The sequence below is a fragment of the Theropithecus gelada genome, chromosome 6, assembly GCF_003255815.1.
Source record: "Theropithecus gelada isolate Dixy chromosome 6, Tgel_1.0, whole genome shotgun sequence".
In the NCBI taxonomy this organism is placed as follows: domain Eukaryota; kingdom Metazoa; phylum Chordata; class Mammalia; order Primates; family Cercopithecidae; genus Theropithecus; species Theropithecus gelada.
In genome coordinates, this window is record NC_037673.1 from 128,865,296 (window position 1) to 128,887,970 (window position 22,675).

The window sequence follows — 22,675 nt, forward strand, 5'->3', positions numbered from 1 at the left end:
GGATGGAGGGGACAGGGTTCTCAAGACAGAAATGGGAAGGTCACACTGTAAGGGCAGACATACCCCATTTCTTCTACCCAGACAACTGGGTGTGATACCACTGTTTCCCTGAGAAATGCTTTCAGGATTAAAAAGTATATAAGTAAAGAAAAAAACGCATATAAGTGATCTGGTAAAGATGAAAACATGGCTGATTGGAAGGTAGTGAATTATGTCAATTGACTTCACAATCAGTTACAGATCGAACTCCTTGTTCTACTCTTTTCCCCCTCCTCACTACTGCACTTGACTAGTCTTTTTTTTTTTTTTTTTTTTTTTTTTTTGAGACAGAGTCTTGCTCTGTCGCCCAGGCTGGAGTGCAGTGGCGAGGTCTCGGCTCCCTGCAGCCTCCACCTCCCAGGTTCACGCTATTCTCCTGCCTCGGCCTCCTGAGTAACTGGGACTACGGGCACCCGCCACCACACCTGGCTAATTTTTTGTGGTTTTTTTTTAGTAGAGATGGGGTTTTACCATGTTAGCCAGGATGGTCTCAATCTCCTGACCTCATGATCCGCCTGCTTCGGCCTCCCAAAGTGCTGGGATTACAGGCGTGAGCCACCATGCCCAGCAACTAGTCTTTAAAAAAATGAATAATATAAAAATGTTTAAAAGATGAAACCATATATATACTCTATAACCCAAGAGTCCCACTCATCAGAATCTTCTCTAACCCCACACTCTTATCCATGTGCACCAGAATATCCACATAGCACCAGAAAATGTCCAAATGACCATCAACAGTGGAGAGTACAAATAAATTGTGCAGTGTTCCTGGAGTGAAATGAACTACAGCGACTTGCAATAACTGTAATATTGTCATATTGGATAATAATACTGTAATAACAAATGATTCATCAATGAATAAAACCTACAAAAGAATGCATACAGTATAATTCCTTTTAGCAACAATCTAACAGCTGGCAAAACTGAACTGTATTGTTAAGGATACATGCAGAGGAGGTCAAACTACAAAAAGCACAGAATTATTACAAATGTCTATTTGCTCATGCACAAGGGAGGGTTGGGGTTGTGATTAGTAGGGGAACATGGAGGTGCTTTGGGGATGCTAGTATTGTTTTATCTCTTTAACTTTGGGAGATTACCCTGGATTATTGGGTAGAAACTGGGGTGGGTGGGCCCAATGTAATCACAAGCATTCTTAAATGGAGAAGGGAGAGGCAGAAGGGTCAGAAGCAGAAGCAGAGAGATTGCAATATATGAAAGACCTGGCCAGCCAGTGCTAGCTTTGAAGGTGGAGGAAGGGGCCGCAGGCCAAGGAATGTAGGCAGCTCCTAAAAGCTCGAAAGGGGAAGAAAGGAAAGAGATTCTCTACTAGAGCCCCGAGAAAGGAATGCAGCCCTGCTGACACCTTCAGTTTAGCCCAGTGAGACCTGTTTTAGACTTCTGACCTATGGAACTATAAGAAAAGAAATTTGTGTTGTTTTAAGCCCCTAAATTTATGTTAATTTATTAGAGCAGCAACAGGAAGCTGGTCCACTGGGAAACCATCTGGGATATGCAGCCACCCAAAATCCCGGCTCTTGGTTAGATTCAGCCTTACAAGGCTCCACAGCCCCCCTGCGAAAGACTCCATTCCCTCTTGGAGAAGCTCAGACTCTAGAGCCCTGGGCAGGGAATGGGCGTCCATGGCATGGGGGTGATCAAGAAGGATGCCCCCCAGGACAGTGCCTCTGCTGGACATCTCTACAGAAAACAGTATATCCCTCAGTGGCATGAGAAGATCCAATAGGGTCACCACACTCCACAACTGCAGGGGAAGCTGTTCACATTTTAGTCTACGCAGCCTCTGGTGGCCAAAGATTAAGTGAGAACACTTTTGCTGTGTGACCTGAAGTTCATGGTCAGTAAGTTGTAGTTATTATTATGCACGACTTACGGGGAAGCAGGGGTCACTGCAGAGCAGCAGTGGCTTTATAGAGATTTGCTTTATGATTATTTGTTAAACTGAACATACATTCTGTGTATTTTTCTGCATAATTATTGTTTCACAATTTTTAAAAAGTGTACACGTACATGAATCTTCTCTAGCCCTGAACAGCACAGTGAACGGACAGGGCAGCAGATGAGCTCTGCCCCACGCCGGCCCTGTTTCAGAACAGCACTCCAGAGTGCCACACTGCTTGCTGAACCACAGCTGTTACTGCAGATTGAGGAGCCTCAGAGGGAACAGAAGATAAAGATCATTATGGAATTTAGGATTGCAGGACATTCTTTGACATTTCATAACAGCCAGGGAAGATCAACTGTGGTTAGGGGAACAGGACAGGAAGAAACCATGGCCAAGGCCTGTCTGGCAGGACTTGAAGGGGCAGAGAGACCCCTGCAAATGACCCTGCCTGGGACCCAGCCCCACTTGGCCCCTGTATAGCACTGATTCAGCTGGGGCTTTTATCCCAGGATCCCCTCTTCAGGGATGCCTGCATTTGTTGATTATCTGCCATATGCTTGGTCCCTGCAGAATACAAGGAAAAAAATAGCCTTCAGCAGAGGCTGAGACAGGAGCCTACAGGATGCACAGTAAAGGGTCCAAGGCTCAGGATGAGGCTTTCCTGACTTTCTCCCCTATGGGACTGACGTTCTCTACTGGTACAGGCCTTGTTTTATTCATCCTTATGTCGCTCACCTGGAATGGGCCCAGGGTGACAGTTGTTATAATAAGTGTTTGTCAAGTGAGCAAGCGTGTGGAGCGTGCACTGTAGAGAGTCAGGTCTCTATAGGATCCTGCTGGAGAGGCAGCCCACTGGGCTCGCCACTTCTCCAGAGGAGGGACTGGTCCCTTGCCAGACAGCCCTGACAGCTGGAGCAGGGTTCCTCAGGGGTGCCTGGAACTGCTGACCACGTCTGTTGCCCACTGGCCCCTCTTGGGAAGAGCAACCTGTCAGGTGTTAAAGATGGTCTTCCTTTCTCTTCTCCAAGCTAAACATGACTAGTTTCCATCTCACCATCTTCTGGCCCTCAGCAGACTGGTTATCCAGTCTGGAGAGGCAACAGTAGTATCCAGATGTGATCTGAACAGACAGAACCATGGATGCAGACACAAAATTCAGGTTTGTGTGCTTCGGCAGTCACTATATGCAAATTGTAATGGGGACAGTGGCTGGCATGGCCTCCAGCACTGTGGGGAGGATCAGGGTGTCTGCCCATCATTTTTCTCTCTTTGATAGACACTATTTACATAGACACTGTTTTGGTGTAAAACCCTACGTTGTAGCCCTTGTCAACAGTGTTATGTTTCTCCTCAACTGTCCCGGAAATTCCCTGAGTAGGCAGGAGGTTTCCTGGCTGGCTTGTAGGCACTCCATACCTGTTAGCTAGTATTATTTATTTGTTGTTTTATTATTTGAATGGACAATCATTCATGTCATTTAATGAGCATGGGCTATGTGCCAGAAACCACCAGGTGCCAGAATGCAACGCTGAACTGCAATAGACCTGTCCTTGGCCCCCAGAGCTCCCAGACACGCTAGGAAGACTTGTTGATTGAATGATAAACCTTGATGGAACTCATGATTAACATCTTCACCACCAGACATCATTGAGTGCTCTCTGTGTGTTCAACTCAGAACATACCCTTCCTGTACTCAGAGACTAGAACGTGAGAGTCATTAAGGGAGACACCATTGTGGGAGTGAGAAAATCCTGGACTTGGAACTGACTAGGGATCACCTCCCAACTCTGCCATGAACCCACTGTGTGACCATGGGCAAGTTTACTTGTCCTCTCTGAGCCTCTGTTATCTTATCAGTGAAATTGGGTTAATAATATATCTCTCAGTGGCACAAGAGGATCAAATAGGGTCACCACACTCCACAACTCCAGGAGATGCTGTTAACATTTTAGTCTATGGATCCTCTGGTGGCCTCAGATTTAAATGAGAGCACTTTTGCTATGTGACCTGAAGTTAATGTCAATAAGTTATAGCTATTGTTATGTATGACGTAAGCAGGGGTCACAGCAGGCCAGCAGGCTGACACAATTTGGCCAGGCTTTGTTCTTCAAGGAAGGGCAGGGCTCTGAGAAGTACAGACTATGATGCAGGTGAAGGCCAGGAGGCAGGGACTCCCAGGGCAGGTCTGGAAGGAGTGAGGCTGGTGAGGGAAGTGGTCAGCAACCTCAAGGCATGAGTAAGGCGCTTGCCCTTCTCCCCAGGCACAGAGGAGCCGCTCGAAGCTGGGCACAGAGCTGGGATGGATGAGACCAAGGCGAATACTTTACTTATTAAGCTGCAAAGGACCCTAGGGAGCATCTTGTGCAGCATCTTGTCTTACCAGGCAAACAAAGGCCAGGGAGGGAAAGCAGTGAGTCTCCAGAGTCACACAGCAAGGACCAGGGCCCAGGCCTAGACTCCCACCCCTGCAGAGCCCAGCTCAAATTATTCCTTGAGCCCAGTTTGTGGCTCCACAAAAGAAAGTTCCTGGCACTTTTTATATTTATTTATAATTTTTTTCTGATTATAAAAGTAATTATAGGCCAGTCAAGGTGACTCACACCCATACTCCCAGTACTTTGGGAGGCCGAGGAAGGAGGATTACGTGAGCTCAGGAGTTCGAGACCAGCATGGACAACATGGCAAAATCCTGTGTCTACAAAAAATTAGCTGGGCGTGGTGGTACATACCTGTAGTCCCAGCTTCTTGGGAGGCTGAGGTGGGAGGATCACTTGAGCCTGTGAAGTCGAGACTACAGTAAGCTGAGATTGCACCACTGCACTCCAGCCTGGTCAACAGAGTGAGATTTTGTCTCAAAAAATAAATAAGTAAAAATAATTATAGGTCATCATGGAACATTTTTAAACTATAGAAATATAAAACAAATTTTTATATTATATCACCTGTAATCCCACTATCCAAAGGTAATCACCTTTAGTATTGTGATATATTCTCCCCATCTGTATTCCACAAAAAATTATATATTAATTAGATTTGAATTGTGTTGTATATAGTTTCACGTCCCCCTTTTCCCCTGTAAAATTGTGCTTTATGAGAAGGAGGGATTGTTTTTGATGTAGAAGAAACTCTAGAAAACCTTTTAAAAAAAAAAAAGCAAAGCCCCACAGTCTGCAGTGGTTGGAGGACATCCTGTGGGGCTGCACGGTGGCTCTGTCGCACATCCGGTGTGAGCTGCAGGGTGGTGGCAGTGGCTGGGTCCTTTTCTCCCCTGGCCAGGCTACACCCTTCTGCCTATGGGTGAGACAGAGTTTTGAAGCGTCTGCGCTTACCCCTTCCTTCCTAACACAGGATGCTGTGATCATTCACCCTATCAAAAGGCATGTGGGGTTGTGATCGTTACTGTTTGCATCTCAAGCTGTGCAGCACAATGTTTTCTCGTGTGTTATCTCACCTGAGACTCACACATCCTGTGAGACAGATAAGACAAATGATGTTGTACCCATTTTACAGATGAAGAAACTGAGGCTACAAAAGGTCTAGTGGCTTATTTGAGGCCACATAGCTAGTAAGTGGCAGAGCAGGGACTTTATGCAGATCTAGCTGGCATCCAGTAACTTTTTTTTTCCTCTAAACTTTTTTTTTCTGGTAGTCCTAGCTTTTCCAGAGCTAAACTGAGTCCCCTTAGTATCCCCTTATTAAGGCCAAGGACTGAGAGTGTTATGAGTATTATGGATGTATGGAGGGGCCATGCAACTCCTTCCTGGGAGTCTTAAGCCAAGCCCTGTGGCCTCTGACTAGTTGTCCTAGGTGGCCTGACCTCAGCTCATGAGGTTTGGGGAGGGGGCTCAAAGAGGCAGCTGCTTCCTGTAGAGAGGTCTAGCAGAGGCACTATCCTGGGGGCATCCTTCTTGACCCCCTCCATGCCATGGAGACCCATTCCCTGCCCAGGGCTCTAGAGTCTGAGCTTCTCCCAGAGGGAATGGAGTTTTTCACAGAGAGGCTGTAGAGCCTTCTGAGGCTGAGTCTAACCCATGCACAGGGATTTTGGGCAGCTGCATCCCCCAAATGGTTTCCCAGTGGATCCGTTTCCCATTGCTGCTCTAACAAACTATCATAAACAGGGGCTTGAAACAACACAATTTTTTTCTTTTTTCTTCTTCTTCTTCTTTTTTTTTTTTTTTTTTTTTTTTTGATACAGGGTCTTGCTCTGTCACTCAGGCTGGAGTGCAATGGTGCAATCTTGACTCACTGCAACCTCTCCCTCCTGGGCTTAGACCATCCTCCTACCTCAGCCTCCCAAGTAGCCGGGACTTAAGGCATGTGCTACCACACCTGGCTAATTTTTTATATATTTTATAGAGACAGGGTCTCACTATGTTGCCCTGGCTGGTCTCAAACTCCTGGGCTCAAGCAATCTGCCTGCCTCAGCCTCCCAAAGTACTAGGATTACAGGTGTGAGCCACTGCACCTGGCCCATTTCTTTTCTTACAGTTCTGTAGTCAGAAGTCCAAAACAGGTCTCACTGGGCTAAACTCAAGGTGTCAACAGAGCTGCATTTCTTCCTGGGGGCTCTAGTGGAGAATCCCTTTTCTTCCTTTCCCTTTCCAGCTTTTAGAAGCTGCCTGCATTCCTTGACCTGCAGCCCCTTCCTCCACTTTCAAAGCCAGCACTGGCTGGTCAGGTCTTTCACAATGTGATCCCTCTGGTTCTGACCCTTCTGCCTCCTTCTTCTTCATTTAAGAACCCTTGTGATTACACTGGGCCCACACCAATAATCCAGGGTAGTCTCTGTATTTGCAAGTGAGCTGGTTAGCAACCTTAATTCCATCTGCAGTTTTAATTCCTCTTTGCCATGTAGCAACATATTCATAGGCTCATGCATTAGAACATGGACCTCTTTATTCCACTGTGGACCAATATTCTGCCTTCCACACCCAGCCTCTCTTCTGAGTTTTCCAAGGGCCCCCCATCCTCAGGCATCCTCAGGCATCATCAGGCATAGACAGTGGGCTGGGCCAGACCACAGCCAGGATGTTCCCGCCACTATCAGAGAGGTCCTTTCTGCCCAGGTCCCCTCCCACCTGCCTGCTCCTCTTTCAGCTCGTTCTGTCCTGGATTCCTCTTCCTTCATCCTCTGCTCCCAGTAGAGAGGAGCTGGGCAGGAAGTGCCAAGGGGTGTGGAGATGGAGGAGGGGGAAGGTAAGGCCTGAGGCACCAGGGCTGTAGGAGCCCAGGGAGCTGAGGCCTTTCAATCCAGACACCCTGCACTTCTTAGGGTCTGGGGCCTCTGGGGACCACACACTGAGCTCCAGGGCTGGAGGGGTGGCCAGCCAAGTATTAGACCCTTCCACCTGTATGTCCCTAGCTGCCCTTAACAGCCATAGTTCACCTGGCCCTTTTCTTGGGTGATAACAGACTGTCTGCCTTCATTTATTCCCTTTCCCCTGTCCCTCCCTAGGCCTCAGGCTGGAACCTTATAGTCCCAGCTTCTCAGGAGGCAAGGCCCCAGCCATGCCTCTGTCCCTGAGCTGCTTGGTGTGGGCATGGGGGATCCAGAACCCCAGCAGGAGGGCAGATGGCAAGCACAGGGCAGGAGGGGCTGGACAAAGCCTTTGGCCCTCAGGGAGGGTGACCAACTGGCCCTGGTTTGCCTGGGACTTGCCCAGTTTTAGCACAGAAAGTCCCAAATCCTGGGAAACTCCTTGGTCCTAAGCAAACTGAAACAGTTGGTCAGCCTATCTCCAAGCCCTTTCGCACCTCCTAATCTATTCTAGATCACCTCTGCAGCCTGTACAGCTGGGCCTTTGGACTCCTGGATACTAGAGAGACCTGGGCGCTGAGGAAGGGTCCCGAGCCAGTACCAGGAAAGGACAGACTCCTGCTTGCAGCATTCCCAGCAGAGATATCGCCTGTGGACACCACGTCTGTGTCTGCATATGGCAGAGCTCCCACATATATGCACAAGGGAGTGAAAAAATGTGTTTGCACCCCAGTCTCTAAAAATTCAATAGCCTGGTTACTTCTGGGTGGTATATTGCAGGTGACTTTAATACATGTTATTTGCTCATCTGTACTTCTTACTCTTTGTACAATTAAACCATGTTCCTTTTACTTATGTACATTTTTAATAAAAGAAAGTTGTTAATGACTCAGCCTTCTATCTCCAGTCCTGCCGAAGGAGACAAGCGGTCATGCTGCATGTTGTACACACACTGGCCCTTGGTCTGGGGCCTTTGACCTTGGCTGCTGGTTGGTCATGGCCTGTTCTGCCCAGGGTTCTACTGCAGGGGCAGGGTTGGTTATTTCTCTGTGCCTTTTTGCCTCTCAGCCTGCTTGCTCCTCTGGACCCCAGAGTCTAGCCTGGGCCCCCCAGGAGAGGGACTCAGAAAGTGCTACTATAGAGACATGCTAACTACGTCTCTACTGAGCAGCAGGAGATGCTCTGAAGTGCCAATCCTGGCTGAACGCTGTGAGAATATGGAAGAGATCAGCTGCTTGCCCCTGGGGAGCTTCCAGTCTGGTTGGCGAGATTGGGTACCCTGCAGCCCTTGTGGGGACTGGCAGACAGGAAGGGACAGGCCCTAAAGGGTGAGGCTTTGCCTGTGAGGGCTATCACCAGTCAGAGAAGGGAGGGCCCCAGGGCTCCACTGCACACATCTTAGGATGGCCGGAGACCAAAACTGGGGTCCTCCTCAGTGACCTGAGGCAGGCCCCACAAGCTTGGGGGTAGATGGTCTCCTGGGCCCAAAACTCTGGCTGCTTGCCACCTATGACAGAAGAATGGTGATGAACACTCACCAGGCTATTCCAAGTCTTTGAAAGTTGGACACCCCCAGGTCCTTCTCCCTGCCCCACCCCACCCCCACCCCATATGGGAATGCCAGGCTGTATCCTTCGCTGTGACCTATCCCAACTCCAGCTCCTCTCCGCATCCCAACAAGCCAAGCAGGAGCACTTGGAGGGGAGCCCTGGGTCCCCAACAGAAACAGCCCTCCACTGCCCCCACAGTCAGGCCATCAGCCCCCACCCCAGCCCCCACACCGGTCCACCGTTGCCCTGGTGTGGCCAACATGACAGGACTTCTTGTAATTCTGGCCTAATGGCTCCCACATCCCCAAACACCAACTCCATGTCCATATGCCTCCCTTGTTCCACAAAGCCGGCTTTCTCCAAGAAACCAGAGAAGCACATGATCCCTGCCACACCTCTCCTGGGGCCTCCCTCCTGATCTGAGATCCTGGGTATATCCCGTGGCCTCTCTGGGCGAAGGTAGAGCTGAGTTGTGTGGGTTTTTTTGTTTTTTTAACCACTGTGTAAGAACTCACTACTTGGGCCCCAATTCTGGACAAATTCCAGATTGACAGTGTGAGGGAGAAGTGGTAGCAGAACTGGACATCCCCACAACATTGTTGCTTTGAAGGAAAGAAGAAGGGCAGAAACAGGAGGGGACCCAGCATTGGCCTGAAATGGATGCAAAGGCCTCACCCAGGCTGCCCCTCTGGGCTGGCACAGGAGGGCAGGGGAGAGCCTTCCCTAAAGGAAGCCTGCAGGTGAATCCCAGTGCCCGCCTGATGTAGGGTAGCAACTGGCCAGCTGCCAGAGGTGCCAGGTGTTCTCAGGGATCAAGAAACCAGGAATTAGGCCCACCAAAGCCATAGGGTCTGACCCGAGCCTGGTGGCTGGGAATGAGGATGTATCTGTGCATGGTCCTGAGTCTCACAGTCAGCCACCCAGGGTCCAGATCTCTAAGGAACCCCAGGACCTAACAGCGGGTCTGGTTTAAAGCAGAACAGGAGACTACGTTGTCTTGCTGAGACAGAAACATGGCTGAAAAGTCCTCTTTGATGCTGGGAGCTGAGATAAGGCCTAGCAGGCCAGAGTCCCCTGTTTGCTCCAGACAGGCCTGCTGTGGCTGAGCTGCCCCCTGCACTGAGGCCAAGTTACAAGCCTGTCTGTGTCCTGGCCCCTGGGGGCCCCACCCTTCGAAACTGCAGGTGGCCTCCAGGGCATAGGTGGGGCATTGCTTCCCTTGAGGACCAAGCCAAACCCTACCCTTTTGGGGCCCTGGGGCCTGTAGCAGCAGAGCCATGTTGCCAGGGGTGTCGGAAGCTGTGTGTGCTGGGGGAAGGGAGGAGAGCTGAAGGCAGGACAGCAGCTGCAGCTTTTGCTGTCTTCCCTCAGCATCCACAAGTGCTTGCTTGGCATAAGGCACTCGGGGCCTGCCCCTTGCTAGTTCTCCCCAGCTTCTTGTGTAGGCCTCCGTGTTCTTCTCTCAGGCAGCCTGATATGGAACCAACCTGGATTCTGGGCACAGACAGATGTGGGTTGGAACCAAGGTTCCATACTGATTAGGTGGTGAGAGTTGGTTTCCTGGTCTGTGAACAAGGGCCGTGGTGGGGTGCCAGTGCCGTGGTGCACACAGGGTGCTTGGCACAGCACCCAGCACAAAGTGAGCACTCAAGACCTGTGTTGCCATTATCCAGCCAGACTTTGAGGTCTTTTCCAGTTCTGCTCATTTGTGAGCTTGTGGGATCATCTCCTTGGGTGAGGAATGGTGGGCTGGACGTCTGCCTCCCCTCTTTCATCCAGTCCCCATGTCCTTGCTCCATAGCCGCCACTACCTCCCCAGCTGAAGTTTCACTCAGCACAGACTCTGCAGGCCTGTGTCTTACCACTGAGCCAGCAGACGTGGGCTTCTATAACTCCTCACCCCGAGAAAACCAGCATAAATGGGTCTCTTGAGAGCTGCCTGGAGCTAGGAAAACTATGTGGCCAGCAGCTATACCCTTCTGCTGCCTTAGACTTGGCCCCACAAGGGAGCTCCGGATGAAGACGCCAAGCTCCAACCTGCCAAGTACTTTCACCCCTGCAAAAGGAGGGCACCAACTCCCCCTTCTCCCACCCCAGGCCTCCTTCCTCTGTGACAGCTGGCAGAACTGGGGAAAGGTTAGTGCTGAGTTCTGATGAATTGGAGGATTAGTCGTGCCCAAGTTAAGGAATAGCATTACATCTGATAGAGATGAAAGCTTTCTATAGGGTCACTGTATTGGCCCTGGGTGCTCCAACAGGACTGCCTGGAGGACATCTATACCCCCTTTTCCCCTCTACATATAAGGGCAGATTTTTGGATCTGTGCACAGTGTGAAAGACCAAGTGGTCCCAGAGAATGACAACCTGGCTGTTTCCCAGCCCCACCAACCGGAGGCATTACTGCTAGAAAAAAAAACTCCACCTCCCAGGGCTACCCCAGGATTTCAGTTCCCACTTTGGCAGGCCCCACTGGAGACTTCCAGAAAAATCAGAGAAAGTTCTTACCTTTGGAGTTGTAATGGTCACAACACCCTGCACACAGTGCACTAAGAGATGTTGAAAGCTGACTCACCAAGAAGGGGTGGTTTGCATATTAGCTTCTAGCTTTCTTCCTATTGCCAAGTGAGCTGAATGAATAAACCAGCCCAATGAAAGTGACACCTTTGGAGTTAAGGCAAGGAAGCCCATGACTAACCACAAATGCCCTCAAATGTCTGTAAACTTGGCCCAATATGAGAAATCTAGCTGGTGTGGCTGAGCACCACTTTGTCAGTTTACCCCAGTGGAAAGTGGTCCTTGATGACAATGATATCAGCACAACCCCAACAAAACAAATCTTTCAACAACCTCCTAGCTCCCTCAACCTACAACTTCCACCATTAGTGCTTATACTGAAACTCTTGAGAATGACCCACAGAAGCACTGTCAGGTCCTTAGAATGATCTAATTATTAAGCACAAACTTGGTTCAGATCTTACTAATACTGCTCTGTTTCAGGCATTGTTTGGCTAATGACTCGGTAGTGTCAGCTGCCATCACCTTTAGGTGAGCTGTCAGACCTTATTTTGTTTCTTTTCCTAGGAAAAGGGTGAGGTCTTGGTAGGATGCGATGGGACAGCTCTCCATCCTGAAAGGTCTGGCTCTATCCCACACTACTCCAGGTTTGGTCCCTAGGACCCAGCTCCATTGTGATGGGTGCCTGGGGAGAGTTTTGAGGTCCCTCCCTGGAGATTCCAAGCAGTTGCTACCAACTGCTTCTGGTATCAGAGGGAACTCCTGGCATCAGAGGGGATGGGGAAGTTGAGGACTTCATCTTGGTTGTGGAGATTGGAAGCTGATGGACATAATTCCTCTTTTTGGTAATTTACAAGCAATTAACTTTGCTTTTAGAACTTGAGAGATTTCCACAGCTGCCCAAGACTTCACATACCCACTGCCTACCCTCCATCAGGGATTAGATTGAAGGGCAGGAGAAAGAGAAGTCAGAGCTGCTGCTCGTTCTGGGTGGTGTCCCTTTCCTCCCATCAGTCCACTCTACCTTGCTCCACACCACCACCTGCCATCACCCACTAGGAGACCCCAGATGGAAGCCACAGGTGGCCAGCCACCTCAATCCAAATCTTAAAAAGGGCTGGTCCCTGAAGGAGCTGAAAAAGGCCATCCTGTCTAGCCTTCTATTCCCAGGTGAAGCTATTCTTGAGAAATCCAAGTGGAGTGGAGCTTCCAAGTGGAAATTTTTTTTTTTGTTTTTTTGAGACAGAGTCTCGCTATGTTGCCTGGGCTAGAGTGCAGTGGCGTGATCTCAGCTCACTGCAACCTCCACCTCCCGAGTTCAAGTGATTCTCCTGCCTCAGCCTCCCTAGTAGCTGGAATTACAGGTGTGCACCACCACGCTTGGTTAGTTTTTTTGTTTCTCAGTAGAGACAGGGTTTCACCATGTTGCCCAGCCTGGTTTCAAACTCCTGAACTCAGGCAATCCACCCGCCTCAGCCTCCCAAAGTGCCAAGATTACAGGTGTGAGCCACCACACTCGGCCCAAGGGGAGCTTCTGACAAGCAGGGCCTGGGATGGGGGCCTGTCCAGGCATCCACATATAGAATATTTACCCAGCAGGAGTCCACCAGCCACTCACACAGCATCTCCAAGATCAGAGACCAATACTTCCTGAGCTTGACAGAGGATGAATGTGTCAGACTGACCTCTGCCCATTTTGTAGTTTTCTCATCATTTTCTCACTCAGTCTTCCCTTTTCAAGGGCCCATACTCTTCCAGAGGGCTGGGCCTAGTGAGTGGGGTCACAGTCCATATGGTTTCTGGGACTGAGAATGTGCAAGATGTGTTCATAGAGCTTTCGTTTCCTAAGCAACATATTACTGCCATGATTCCATTCCCTAGACGATGCTGATGATACAAGCTGGCTTCTCTTGGCCAGCCTACCTACTGCTGGGTAGTGTTTATGCCCCACGGCCAGACACTGAAGAGGGAGACAGGAAAAGCACATATCCAGACCTTCCACCCTCAGACAAGCCTGTAACTTGGGCTTACCTGAAGGGGACATTGTCATATGTCAGGAGTTCCCAAACTATGGTCTTCAGAAACACTGTTTGCCCTCCATAGAGGTTGTGTGCATCAGCCCAGGCAGAATCCTGCTTCATGTAAGGCCAGTTTTCCTAATGCACGTGTGCATGGACGTGTCTCGTGCTACACTGCAGGGCTGGTATTCAGCACCAATAGTTATTGTTGGCTGCTGAAATACCAAACTACTAGAAATGGCAGGTAAATAGCCCCAAGCCCCTATCCCCAGTGTCCTCCTGCTACTCAAACCCCTCTCCCTCAGATCTGCCCCCAGTCCAGTATCTACCTGCACTGTTCAATATGGTAACCACTGACCACATGTGACTATTTACATGTAGTTTATTAAATGCAATTAAAAGTTCAATTCCTCATTGCACTGGCCACATTTCAAGTGCTTAGTTGGCACATGTGGCTAGTGCCAGTGCCTACTGTATTGAACGGTACAGAGAGAGCATTTCATCACTCTAGAAACTGGATGGCAAGTGCTACCCAGCACAGCAGCTATGGGGACCCTTCTTGGGCTGCTGACTGTTCTGATTGTCTGTGACTGTGTCATATCAACTAACTTTTTGGAGCAGCATCTGCGTGTTAGCAGGACACATCACCTATGGCACATTCCTCAAAACCTAACACTCCTTGGGCCCCAGGAGCCCAGAATCAACTGACAGCCATGGTGATAGTCAAGGACAGGTAACTATGTTTATATGAGCATGTTCCTGTGACAGAAATGTCCCCTCCTTCTGCCATCGTCTATGTGAACATAAACAAAAGGAATTTTTTTTTTTTTTTTTTTTTGAGACAAAGTCTGGCTCTTGACACCCAGGTTGGAATAGAGTGGCAAAGTCTCGGCTCACTGCAACCTCCGCCTCCGGGTTCAAGTGATTCTTGTGCTTCAGCCTCCCGAGTAGCTGGGATTACAGGTGCCCAGCACCAGGCCCAGCTAATTTTTCTATTTTTAGTAGAGACGGGGTTTCACCATGTTGGCCAGGCTGGTCTCAAACTCCTGACCTCAGGTGATCTGCCCACCTCCGCCTCCCAAAGTGCTGGGATTACAGGCATGAGCCACCGCACCCGGCCAAATGAAAGGATTTATTTATTTTTGTTGTCGTTGCCCAGGCTGGAGTGCAATGGCATGGTCTCGGCTTACTGCAACCTCCACCTCCCAGTTTCAAGTGATTCTCTTGCCTCAGCCTCCTGAGTAGCTGGGATAACAGGCGCCCACGACCATGCCCAGCTAACTTTTGCATTTTTAGTAGAAATGGAGTTTCACCATGTTGCCCAGGCTGGTCTCAAACTCCTGACCTCATGTGATCCACCCATCTCGGCCTCCCAAAGTGTTGGGATTACAGGGGTGAGCCACCGCGCCTGGCAGAAAGGATTTTATAATAGATGCATGTCCCTGTTCACTCCAAAGTCAAGTTCAGGTGGGATGCCAATAATGAGTCCATCAGTGTTTCCACAAAAAGTAAAATCATCTACAAGTTAAATTTCTCTCTAAAAAGGCCACATCCCTTATAAACAATTTACTTTTTATAAAAAGACATGTACATATTTACACATGTTCTTATGTGTTCACACATGACTTAATGGTTAGATGACATTCCAATTTTAAGTCAAACCAAGGCGCTCACATTTCCCTCCCTGGGCCTGTTGAGAGCTGCTGGGGCTTGAGGGGGTGGTGGGCGCCGAGCAAGGCACTGTATAAATAAATGCAAAGACCAAGAACTCGGGGGAAACGTTAGTGTACACCTCTGATCAGAAATGTGGCAAGATCCACAAGAAAAAGTGCCAAGTTTTTTTCCCAAGCCCCTCAGCCAAAGTAGGCAGCAGGGTAGAGCTCCTCTGAGGCTGAAGGAGCATCTCCCCGAAGGACCCCACTTTCCTTCACATTTCACTGGCTTTGGAACAGTCCCCAGGGCTCAGCTGAAAAGGGGGTGGTTCTTTGGGAACAAGATTCATTTAGTGCAATTGTCTGTTAGTGCAGAGCTAGCCCTGGGATTGGTGTTATGCTTTTCTGGGGTCACTAGTCTGTTCCCCTAGGGGCCAGCCAGTGACAGCAAGACCCTCTCCAGGCAGCTGGGCTCAGAGGAAAAAGCCAGACACTGACTCCAGTCCAAGTCCCTGACCTGACACACCGGTCTCAGAACCTCATGTTCCCAGGAGGCAGGACCAGCTTTACCCCACAAGAAAAACCCAGACAACTGGCCTGCCAGGCCCTGAGAGGCCAATGACCCAAGGGGGGAGGCCCTATCGCCACTTGGCAGTGGGGTCACAGTTGGCTGTTGAGGGGCCCACAGAAGTCCAGCTTCTCTGCACCATATCCACCAGGATGCCAGGTCCTGCTTGCCTAGAGGAGTAAGAAGGGCCCAGGGGCCCTGCTACGGTGCACAGGGAATGGCCTGGATGGAGGGCAACCGGACTGGGGTCAGCAGGCTGTCCAGCCAGGTGGCATCCATATTCTTCAGATCTGTGAAGACGCGCTGTAGACTCAGCCCAATATCACCTAGAAGATATGAAGAAGGTTGTATGAGGGTGGGGGACGGTGGCATAAGGTGTGCTTCCACCTACCCTTGAAGGCCACAGACATGGCCTCCGCTCTTCACAGCACAGCAGCAAACATCTACTCAGCTTCAGGCAAACCTTAAGGCATGGCAGCAGTAGCTAATTCACAATGTGTCAGTACCCCAGATGCTTTACCGCACTGCTCCCTGGCCCTGCCCCCAAGCTTTCTCCATCCCTATGTGGTTCTCCCTCCTCTAAGAAGCCATATGGATCCAGGGCCTTCTTACCCCCTGGGCTGTCAATTTCTGGCTCCTCCTTACAGCTAAAGTCTCCATAGACAGAGGTGGGCTGGACTCCAGGTTCATTGAGTAGGTACCCCTTCCCGTCCACGTTTGTTGGCTGCCACTCCGACTGCTCCAAGAGCTGAGGACAGAAGAGCAAGAGGCTATCAACTCCCTTCCAGTGCAGACTCACCCTGTGGCCCTGACCTCAATGAACCAGCTCCTCTCAGCCAGGATCACACCCTTGGCCATTTTCACAATCTCAGATAGGATGCAGAAGTGCACTGCAGTCAGGACAAGGGCCCAGGAGGGAGGAGACAGAAATGCATGTTGGCACTGGTCCTCAATTCATTTCCCACCCCTCTCACACCCACTCTCTGGCACTCCACTCTCTACAACTTCCCTCTCAACTGTATAAGGACATAGTAAGAGGGAATGGGGCTTAAAACAAAGGTAAGCAAAACAAATCAAGAAAAGATGACTAGAAAAGCTACAGATAAGGAACTACATACATGTCTTAATTTTCTGGGCTGATGGAACAGCTGGGGTACAACTACTGCAAAAACTTTTTTTTTGAAATGGTGTTTTGCTCTTGTTGCCTAGGCTGGAGTGCAATGACACAATCTCGGCTCACTGCAACCTCCGCCTCTGAGGTTCAAGCGATTCTCCTGCCTCAGCCTTCGGAGTAGCTGGGATTACAGGCATGCGCCACCAGGCCTGGCTAATTTTTGTATTTTTAGTAGAGATGGGTTTCACCATGTTAGTCAGGCTGGTCTCGAACCCCTGACCTCAGGTGATCCACCCGTCTTGGCCTTCCAAAGTGCTGGGATTACAGGTGTGAGCCACCGCCCCCAGATGCAAAAACTTCTTTATATTCACTTTTAAAACTGAAGCAGAAAAAAAAACCTGGAGGATAATTTGCTAACTTTTTCTATAAAGCCATCATATTAATGGATCCTAAAGGCTGATTATTGAAACCTGATGTGCATTTCCCAAACTAGCAGGGCTGGGGCATGTTGGGGCAGAGGGTGCAGGCCAGGGACCCATCGCTGATAGTGCCTGACTCACAGAGCTGTCTGATGCCCCCAGGCTTGCTTCAGGATGGCCTGTCGGAGGCCAGGCCTCCCACCTGCCTTCCCTACCCATGGTGGCTTTCCCACCAGTCAAGCCACGTGAATGTGGCACTTGTGGGATGATGCAAGCAGCCAGGTGACAATAGCAGCTGCCCATCCTCTGATTTGGAAGCTTCACTGGTTCTCTCTCCTCACTAAGAAACGGTCACTTCAAGAGTGCCCAGGTAGGAAGGGGCTTTACCTTCATGATGTCCTCAGGTAATTTCCCTTCCTCATCCTCATCTGTTGCAGCTGTGGATGGAGAAAGCAGAGAGGTTGGCTGGCAGTCAGCCACACTCGCCCTGCAGTTCCAGTTCCAGCCCACCAGATCCCCTGTCCTTTCTCTGTCTCTCTCTCTCTGACACACACACATGGACACACACACACACCCCCCTCCCAGTGGACCTGCCTGCCATGGAGATTCCAGAACAGAACACCAGCCTGGTGACTCAGCCTCTCAAACCCTGAAGCCACGCCTCTTCCCACCCCCACCCCACTTCCTTCCTCACCCTCAGATGCTGGGCTGCAGAGGAGGAAGGAGAAACAGCACCCCAAAATACAGCCCCTGGCCCCCTTCCCTCCTCTCACCAGCCCCCACTGTGCTGCAGCCCACTCTGAACTGCCTTCCTAGTGTCCCCGTTGCTTGCCTCCCCCCACGGGGGCTGAGACTGGGCAATGCCCAGCTCAATCAGCTTAGTGCCAGGTGGAGTTCTGAGCGTCTTTTCTCTCTCAGGAAGCCCTTCACAGGACCCAGACAGTCAAGCAGGCAGGCCAGGCCCCAGGAGCACCAACCTTCAGAGGTGGAGGGCATGGGTGACACCTGGAAGTTGTACAGATCACTGGTGCTGTCCGGCACAACTTCCACGGGGATGTGCCAGTCGGGGAGGGTGCTGCTGACAGCACACGGCGACAGTGCTGGGGGACAGCAGAAGCCATGGGTCAAGGCTGTGTGCTTTCTTAGTTTGCAAGACATCGAGCGCCCCCCCCCACCAACCCTGCAGCCTGCACTAATAGGCCACCATCTGCCAGCACCATGCCTCCAAGAGAAAGAGCTATCCCACTGACTTGTGGGGTCCCCTGCCAGACCTGCACCAGCTCACCTGGAGTCAGGGCCCGCTCCACCTCCAAGTCCTGCATGTAGCCCGGAGCTGTGTAGCTGCTGTGGTCATCAGGCAGAGTGGAGCTGCTGAGTCCATCAGAGAAGGTATCAGGGCTGGAATCCCCACATGACTGTCAAGGGAGAAAGCAGCTTAGGCCCAGGCCCACCTTAGCATTTCTTCCACTGCTCACCCTGGCCCACAGGTGACCAAAGGCCTGGCTGCTTAGGACCACACTCACCTTCCTCTTGGCCTTGCTCTTAGCATCTCGGCTGGACTTCGACTTTCTTTCTGTGGAGCAGACAGGCTGTCAGCCTTGGTGCAGGCTCGCCAGACCCAGCTGACCTTCTTCTACCCTCCCTCCCTGAGGGTGCTTCCCAAGGACCCAGAGTCCTTGGATACCTTTTCTCTGGTTCTTGGTGAGAGGTGGAAGCATCCGGTACACTCGCACAGCTGAGCTGCCCTTGTTCCTGCTCTGGTCCTTCACCTCCTCAATATCTGGCAGGGAGTTCATGGCACAGCGAAAGTTGGCCTTCCACGTCTTGGGATCTGGTTCCTTTTCCCCTGCTTTGTATCGGCCTAGAGGACAGGAGAAAAAAGAGGATCGTCAGGGCCACAGGTAGGGATCCTCAGCTGCCCCTGGCCTGGTGGAGGAAGGTAAGGGTACCCCTGAGCTCTCATGCTACCAGACAGCCACAGTGGTCAAACCAGCAGGTACTCCAGTGACACTCTGCAGGTCCTAGGCCCTGGACCTTCTCAAATGCCGAGGCTTGGCTTAAACACATCTAGCGGGCCTCAGTGAAGGGTCCAGCTAGAAGCACTAGAGTCCCCATATCCCCAAAGTGGACTATCTGTGTCCCAGACCATGCCCAGTCTTCCTCCTTGGGCTATCAGCAGCCACAAGGTGGGCTGGGGCTTATCTGATATTTCCAAACATGGGAGTGGGCACAGACTGGGCAGCAGAGAACAGTAACTAATGGGTGGGCTGACTGTTCTGAGATGGGCCTAGAGCTCCATCTTTCAAGGATAAAGGAGGCTACCAACCACACGAGCCTTGGACCAAGGGCCTTGGTCAACATGAAGGCAGACCTGGGTCTCTTTCAGTGCCCTGGCTTACAGCTGCTTTTCACAGATGCTTTTGCCAGGGAAAACTCTCATCTAGCCACAACCCCCCTGAAGCCACACACTTTCTAAGATCTTGGCTTTAGAAATCCCTTTGAGAATTTGCTGAAATGATGGACTCTCTTCTCCAGAAACACTAGTCTGCCACCAGCCCCTGTTCCCAGTAATTCTGCATATTGTCTCAGGGAGCTCAGGGACCCCAGTGAAGAGCCTCTGTGTTAATGTTAGTGCTTCCTCTTGTCTCTACCCTGGCCCTCCTAGGCCTGAGTCCTAGGCACACACCTGTGTGAATGGCCCAGCTCCGGAACAAACAGGCATCCTTGTTGATGTCCCAGCCATGCTTGGCAGCATGCTTCCATGGGATCTGGAAGATCATCTCCTCCTGAACAACACACACATATACACGAGGCTGTGTCAGCTCAGAGACCACAGACTTTGGGGCTGAGTCTGAGACCCAGGCTTGCCCAGCCAGACAGGTCTGAGAAAAGGCTGACTTCCCCTTTTCCCCCTGCCATCTGGCTTGGACTGACCCATCTTTAGGCTGGCTTAAACAGACCACTCTGGATCTCTCAGGAGGGACTCCTAGTTCGGATGAGCTGCAGCACTATTAGCTCACAAAGACCTCCCTCTGCCTGTTACACATGTGCTAGGACCCACACAGGGCACCCTCCCCCGAAGCCCTGATTTTGAAGCTCTGGGATGTTTCTCTCTGGCTTGTAAACACCAACATGGAAGTAAGAACTTCTTCCATTAGAAAGGACTCCTCAGGACACCTGGGACCATGGGCTTCTACACAAGAGGTCCTGGTCATACCACTGAGGGAGCTCTGGGCTAGACTTGGATGGTGAACACTGTGTAACCCTGGCATTGTCACTGTATCTCTTTTCCCCTCAGTTTTCTCTTCTCTGAAATGAGAAAACATATCCAACAAAATTTTGAGAATTAAAAACCAGAGAATGTGTAGGGACACAGTGACAAATATGAAGTCTAAGGTCTTACTGTTATTATCACTAATGGTTAACAGTAAAGATTTCTGAGTCAGACCATTCAAGTTCAAATCTTGGCTTCATCACTTTTTGTGTGATCTTACAATCTTCCTCTCAGTGCCTCTGTTTACTTATCTGAAAATGATGACATGAACAGGACCTACCCCACAGGACTACTACGAGGATTAAATGACACAATGTAAATAACATACTTAGCAGGTGCCAGGCACACAGAGTGTTCAGTAAGCATTAGCTATTATGAATACTATCATTGCTACTAAGCCTATAGTGTCTATGTTGCCCCAAGTGCACCAGCTATAGGCTTCTTGGGCCACAGTGACTGGTGCAAGATTGATTCGTTTGTCCTCTGCTAAGCCAGCCACCTTTCTGCCCAGCAGCATCCACTTCTCAAGTCTTCTATTTGTTTGATTAGAGCCCTGCAAGGTGCTGTGTATGTTTGTAAGGGTCTCCCTCAGACGAGACCAGAACTCCAGCTCTGCAGATGCTGGGAAAGTCTTGCTGCTGGAAACTGGAAGTGCCTTCAGGTGGGTGCCCTACCTCAAGAAGGGAAGAAAGCAGGAGTCGTGCAAGTGAGGCCCAGGCTGGGCCTTGCACACTCCCTCCCTGCATGCAGGACCCACTGGGAGAAACATCTGCCTGTCCCGTTATCACTTCCCTTTTTGAGCTGCATCTGAAGCTTTGGTCCCTCCAGAAGTACATGGGTTAAAACAGTGGCAAAAAACCCAAAGAGTTACACTCACTTTATTAATCCAGATGAGCCCCGGGATTTGGTTGGAATTAATCTGCATCTCTAGCCAGGGTCTCATGCGCATCCGAGTGATGGGCATGTTGGCTGTAAAGAGAAGACAGAGGCTCCAGTCTGGAATCTGTTGAACAGTACCTGGGCACTGACCTGCCCCACCCGAGTTCACTTAGTTACCCTCCCCTCAGCCAGCTACTAGGTACTACACTCAGTGGGGAGGGGAGCTGCCCTGGAATAAAACTGCTCTCCAAGTTTTTTCAGCATCTTAGGCAAAAATGCTTCTGCCCCTTCCTCCATCCCAGCCAGTCTCTGGATGAGACAGGTATGCAAGTGATGGCTTTAGGATTCATGTGCAGGAAAAGAGACAAAATGCACAGATATCCTAATTTCAGAACTTTTCGCTCAAAATTCAAATCCTTTGGGAAGGGAGGGACTTCTTTTGCTTGATGCCAAGAAGAAATTCTCTTGACTTGAGTTGTCACCACTAGCTAGTAAAGGGCTAGCCATCACCCTGAACAGCCCCCCTGAATCCATTCTACGCCCTCCTGACAGTCACAGAGCCCACGACGCTAAGACTAGGACGCTAACCCTTCCGTCCCGGTTTCCCCTCCTCTGGAGAAGCGGCCCAAGGAACACCTGTGGCGCCTCTTCCCGCAGTCTCCGTAGGTCACGATTCCCTCCAGCCACCTGGGCAGTAAGCCAGCCCTTGTCACCAGCACAGGGAGCCCAAAACCTGGGGCCTGGACGCGAAGCTGGGACCGCCGAAAGCCGGGAGCACTGGGCGCCCACGCGTGGGAGGACACTCGGTCCCCGGCACGGCGTGTGGATGCGCGGGACGAACGTAGCGGGCCACCTACAGGCCTCCAGCGGCTGCGCGCACGCAGATCTGCGAAAGCTGCCCGGCGCCGGCAGCCTCGTCCGGGTGGGCGGTCCACGCCGCGGCCCGCCCTCCCCGCGCCGCGGCTCGCAGCTCCTCCGGCGCCCCCCGGAGCCCGCGCGGGGGCCCGGGCAACGCCGCGCGCCCGCGAGTCTCCAACCTGGGGCTTTCGAACCCCCACTTCCTGGTGCCCCGCGCGCCTTTTATTCGACGCCGCAGGTCCCCCGCGCCGCAAAAGCGGACTCACCTTTGCTGCAGGAGCGATTCGGCGGCGGCGCGCGAAGGTCCCGGCGACGCAGGGGCTGCCGTGAGGGGGCGCGGAGCGCGACTCCGGGTGGAAGGGGGAAGAAGGCAGAGGCTGTCTGGGTCTCAAGGCCGCTGGGCACGGCTGGCGTGGGCTGGGCAAGGCTCCGGGTGGCCTCGGTTCGGCGGGGCTCGGGCGCACGTCCTGCCTCGACGAAGGAGTGGCGAACTCTGCCAGGGCAGCGGCGCCACCGAGCAATCCAAACACTTAGCGGGATTCCCCAGCCCTGGCCGGCCCCGCCTCCGGACAGCCGCGCGGGCGCCCATTGGCCGACTGCGTGCCGTCATTTCGGGGAAAT

General features: G+C 51.3%; 2 protein-coding genes across 4 annotated transcripts in view; one reads left to right on the forward strand and one right to left on the reverse strand.

Moving 5' to 3' along the window:
- C6H5orf56 (chromosome 6 C5orf56 homolog) overlaps positions 1-8,100 on the forward strand; it is a 66,634-nt gene extending 58,534 nt beyond the window's left edge. Inside the window, exon 4 of one of the 2 annotated variants that reach the window (XM_025387175.1) lies at positions 7,723-8,100. In XM_025387175.1, the coding sequence (XP_025242960.1) occupies positions 7,723-8,093 (371 nt within the window). In that variant the 3' untranslated portion in view covers positions 8,094-8,100. Of the gene's footprint in view, positions 1-2,088; positions 3,748-7,722 lie in introns of those variants that run through there. The other variant, XM_025387179.1, reaches the window with a different exon arrangement.
- Positions 8,101-14,820: 6,720 nt separating this feature from the next.
- IRF1 (interferon regulatory factor 1) lies at positions 14,821-22,575 on the reverse strand. Of its 2 annotated transcripts, XM_025387173.1 has the most exons (10): positions 22,321-22,575; positions 21,195-21,286; positions 19,730-19,829; positions 18,728-18,904; positions 18,567-18,616; positions 18,329-18,458; positions 18,021-18,143; positions 17,431-17,480; positions 16,123-16,258; positions 14,821-15,836 (listed from the first exon to the last, which is right to left on the reverse strand). In XM_025387173.1, exons 2-10 carry the CDS (start codon positions 21,279-21,281, stop codon positions 15,712-15,714), a joined length of 978 nt encoding a protein of 325 aa, XP_025242958.1. In that variant the 5' UTR covers positions 21,282-21,286; positions 22,321-22,575; the 3' UTR covers positions 14,821-15,711. The 2 variants fall into 2 exon arrangements, with proteins under 2 accessions (XP_025242958.1, XP_025242959.1); XM_025387174.1 differs by lacking the exon at positions 18,021-18,143.
- Positions 22,576-22,675: the final 100 nt, after the last annotated feature.

What these genes read in the sequence shown, in the direction of transcription:
- IRF1 (XM_025387173.1), bottom strand. Translation starts at nt 21,281, where the DNA reads ATGCCCATCACTCGGATGCGCATGAGACCCTGGCTAGAGATGCAGATT. An exon ending in CACCAAGAACCAGAGAAAAG is followed by an intron (nt 18,617 to 18,727) that starts GTATCCAAGGAC and finishes TCTGCTCCACAG; the next exon opens with AAAGAAAGTCGAAGTCCAGC. An exon ending in AGAAATTGACAGCCCAGGGG is followed by an intron (nt 15,837 to 16,122) that starts GTAAGAAGGCCC and finishes CATATCTTCTAG; the next exon opens with GTGATATTGGGCTGAGTCTA.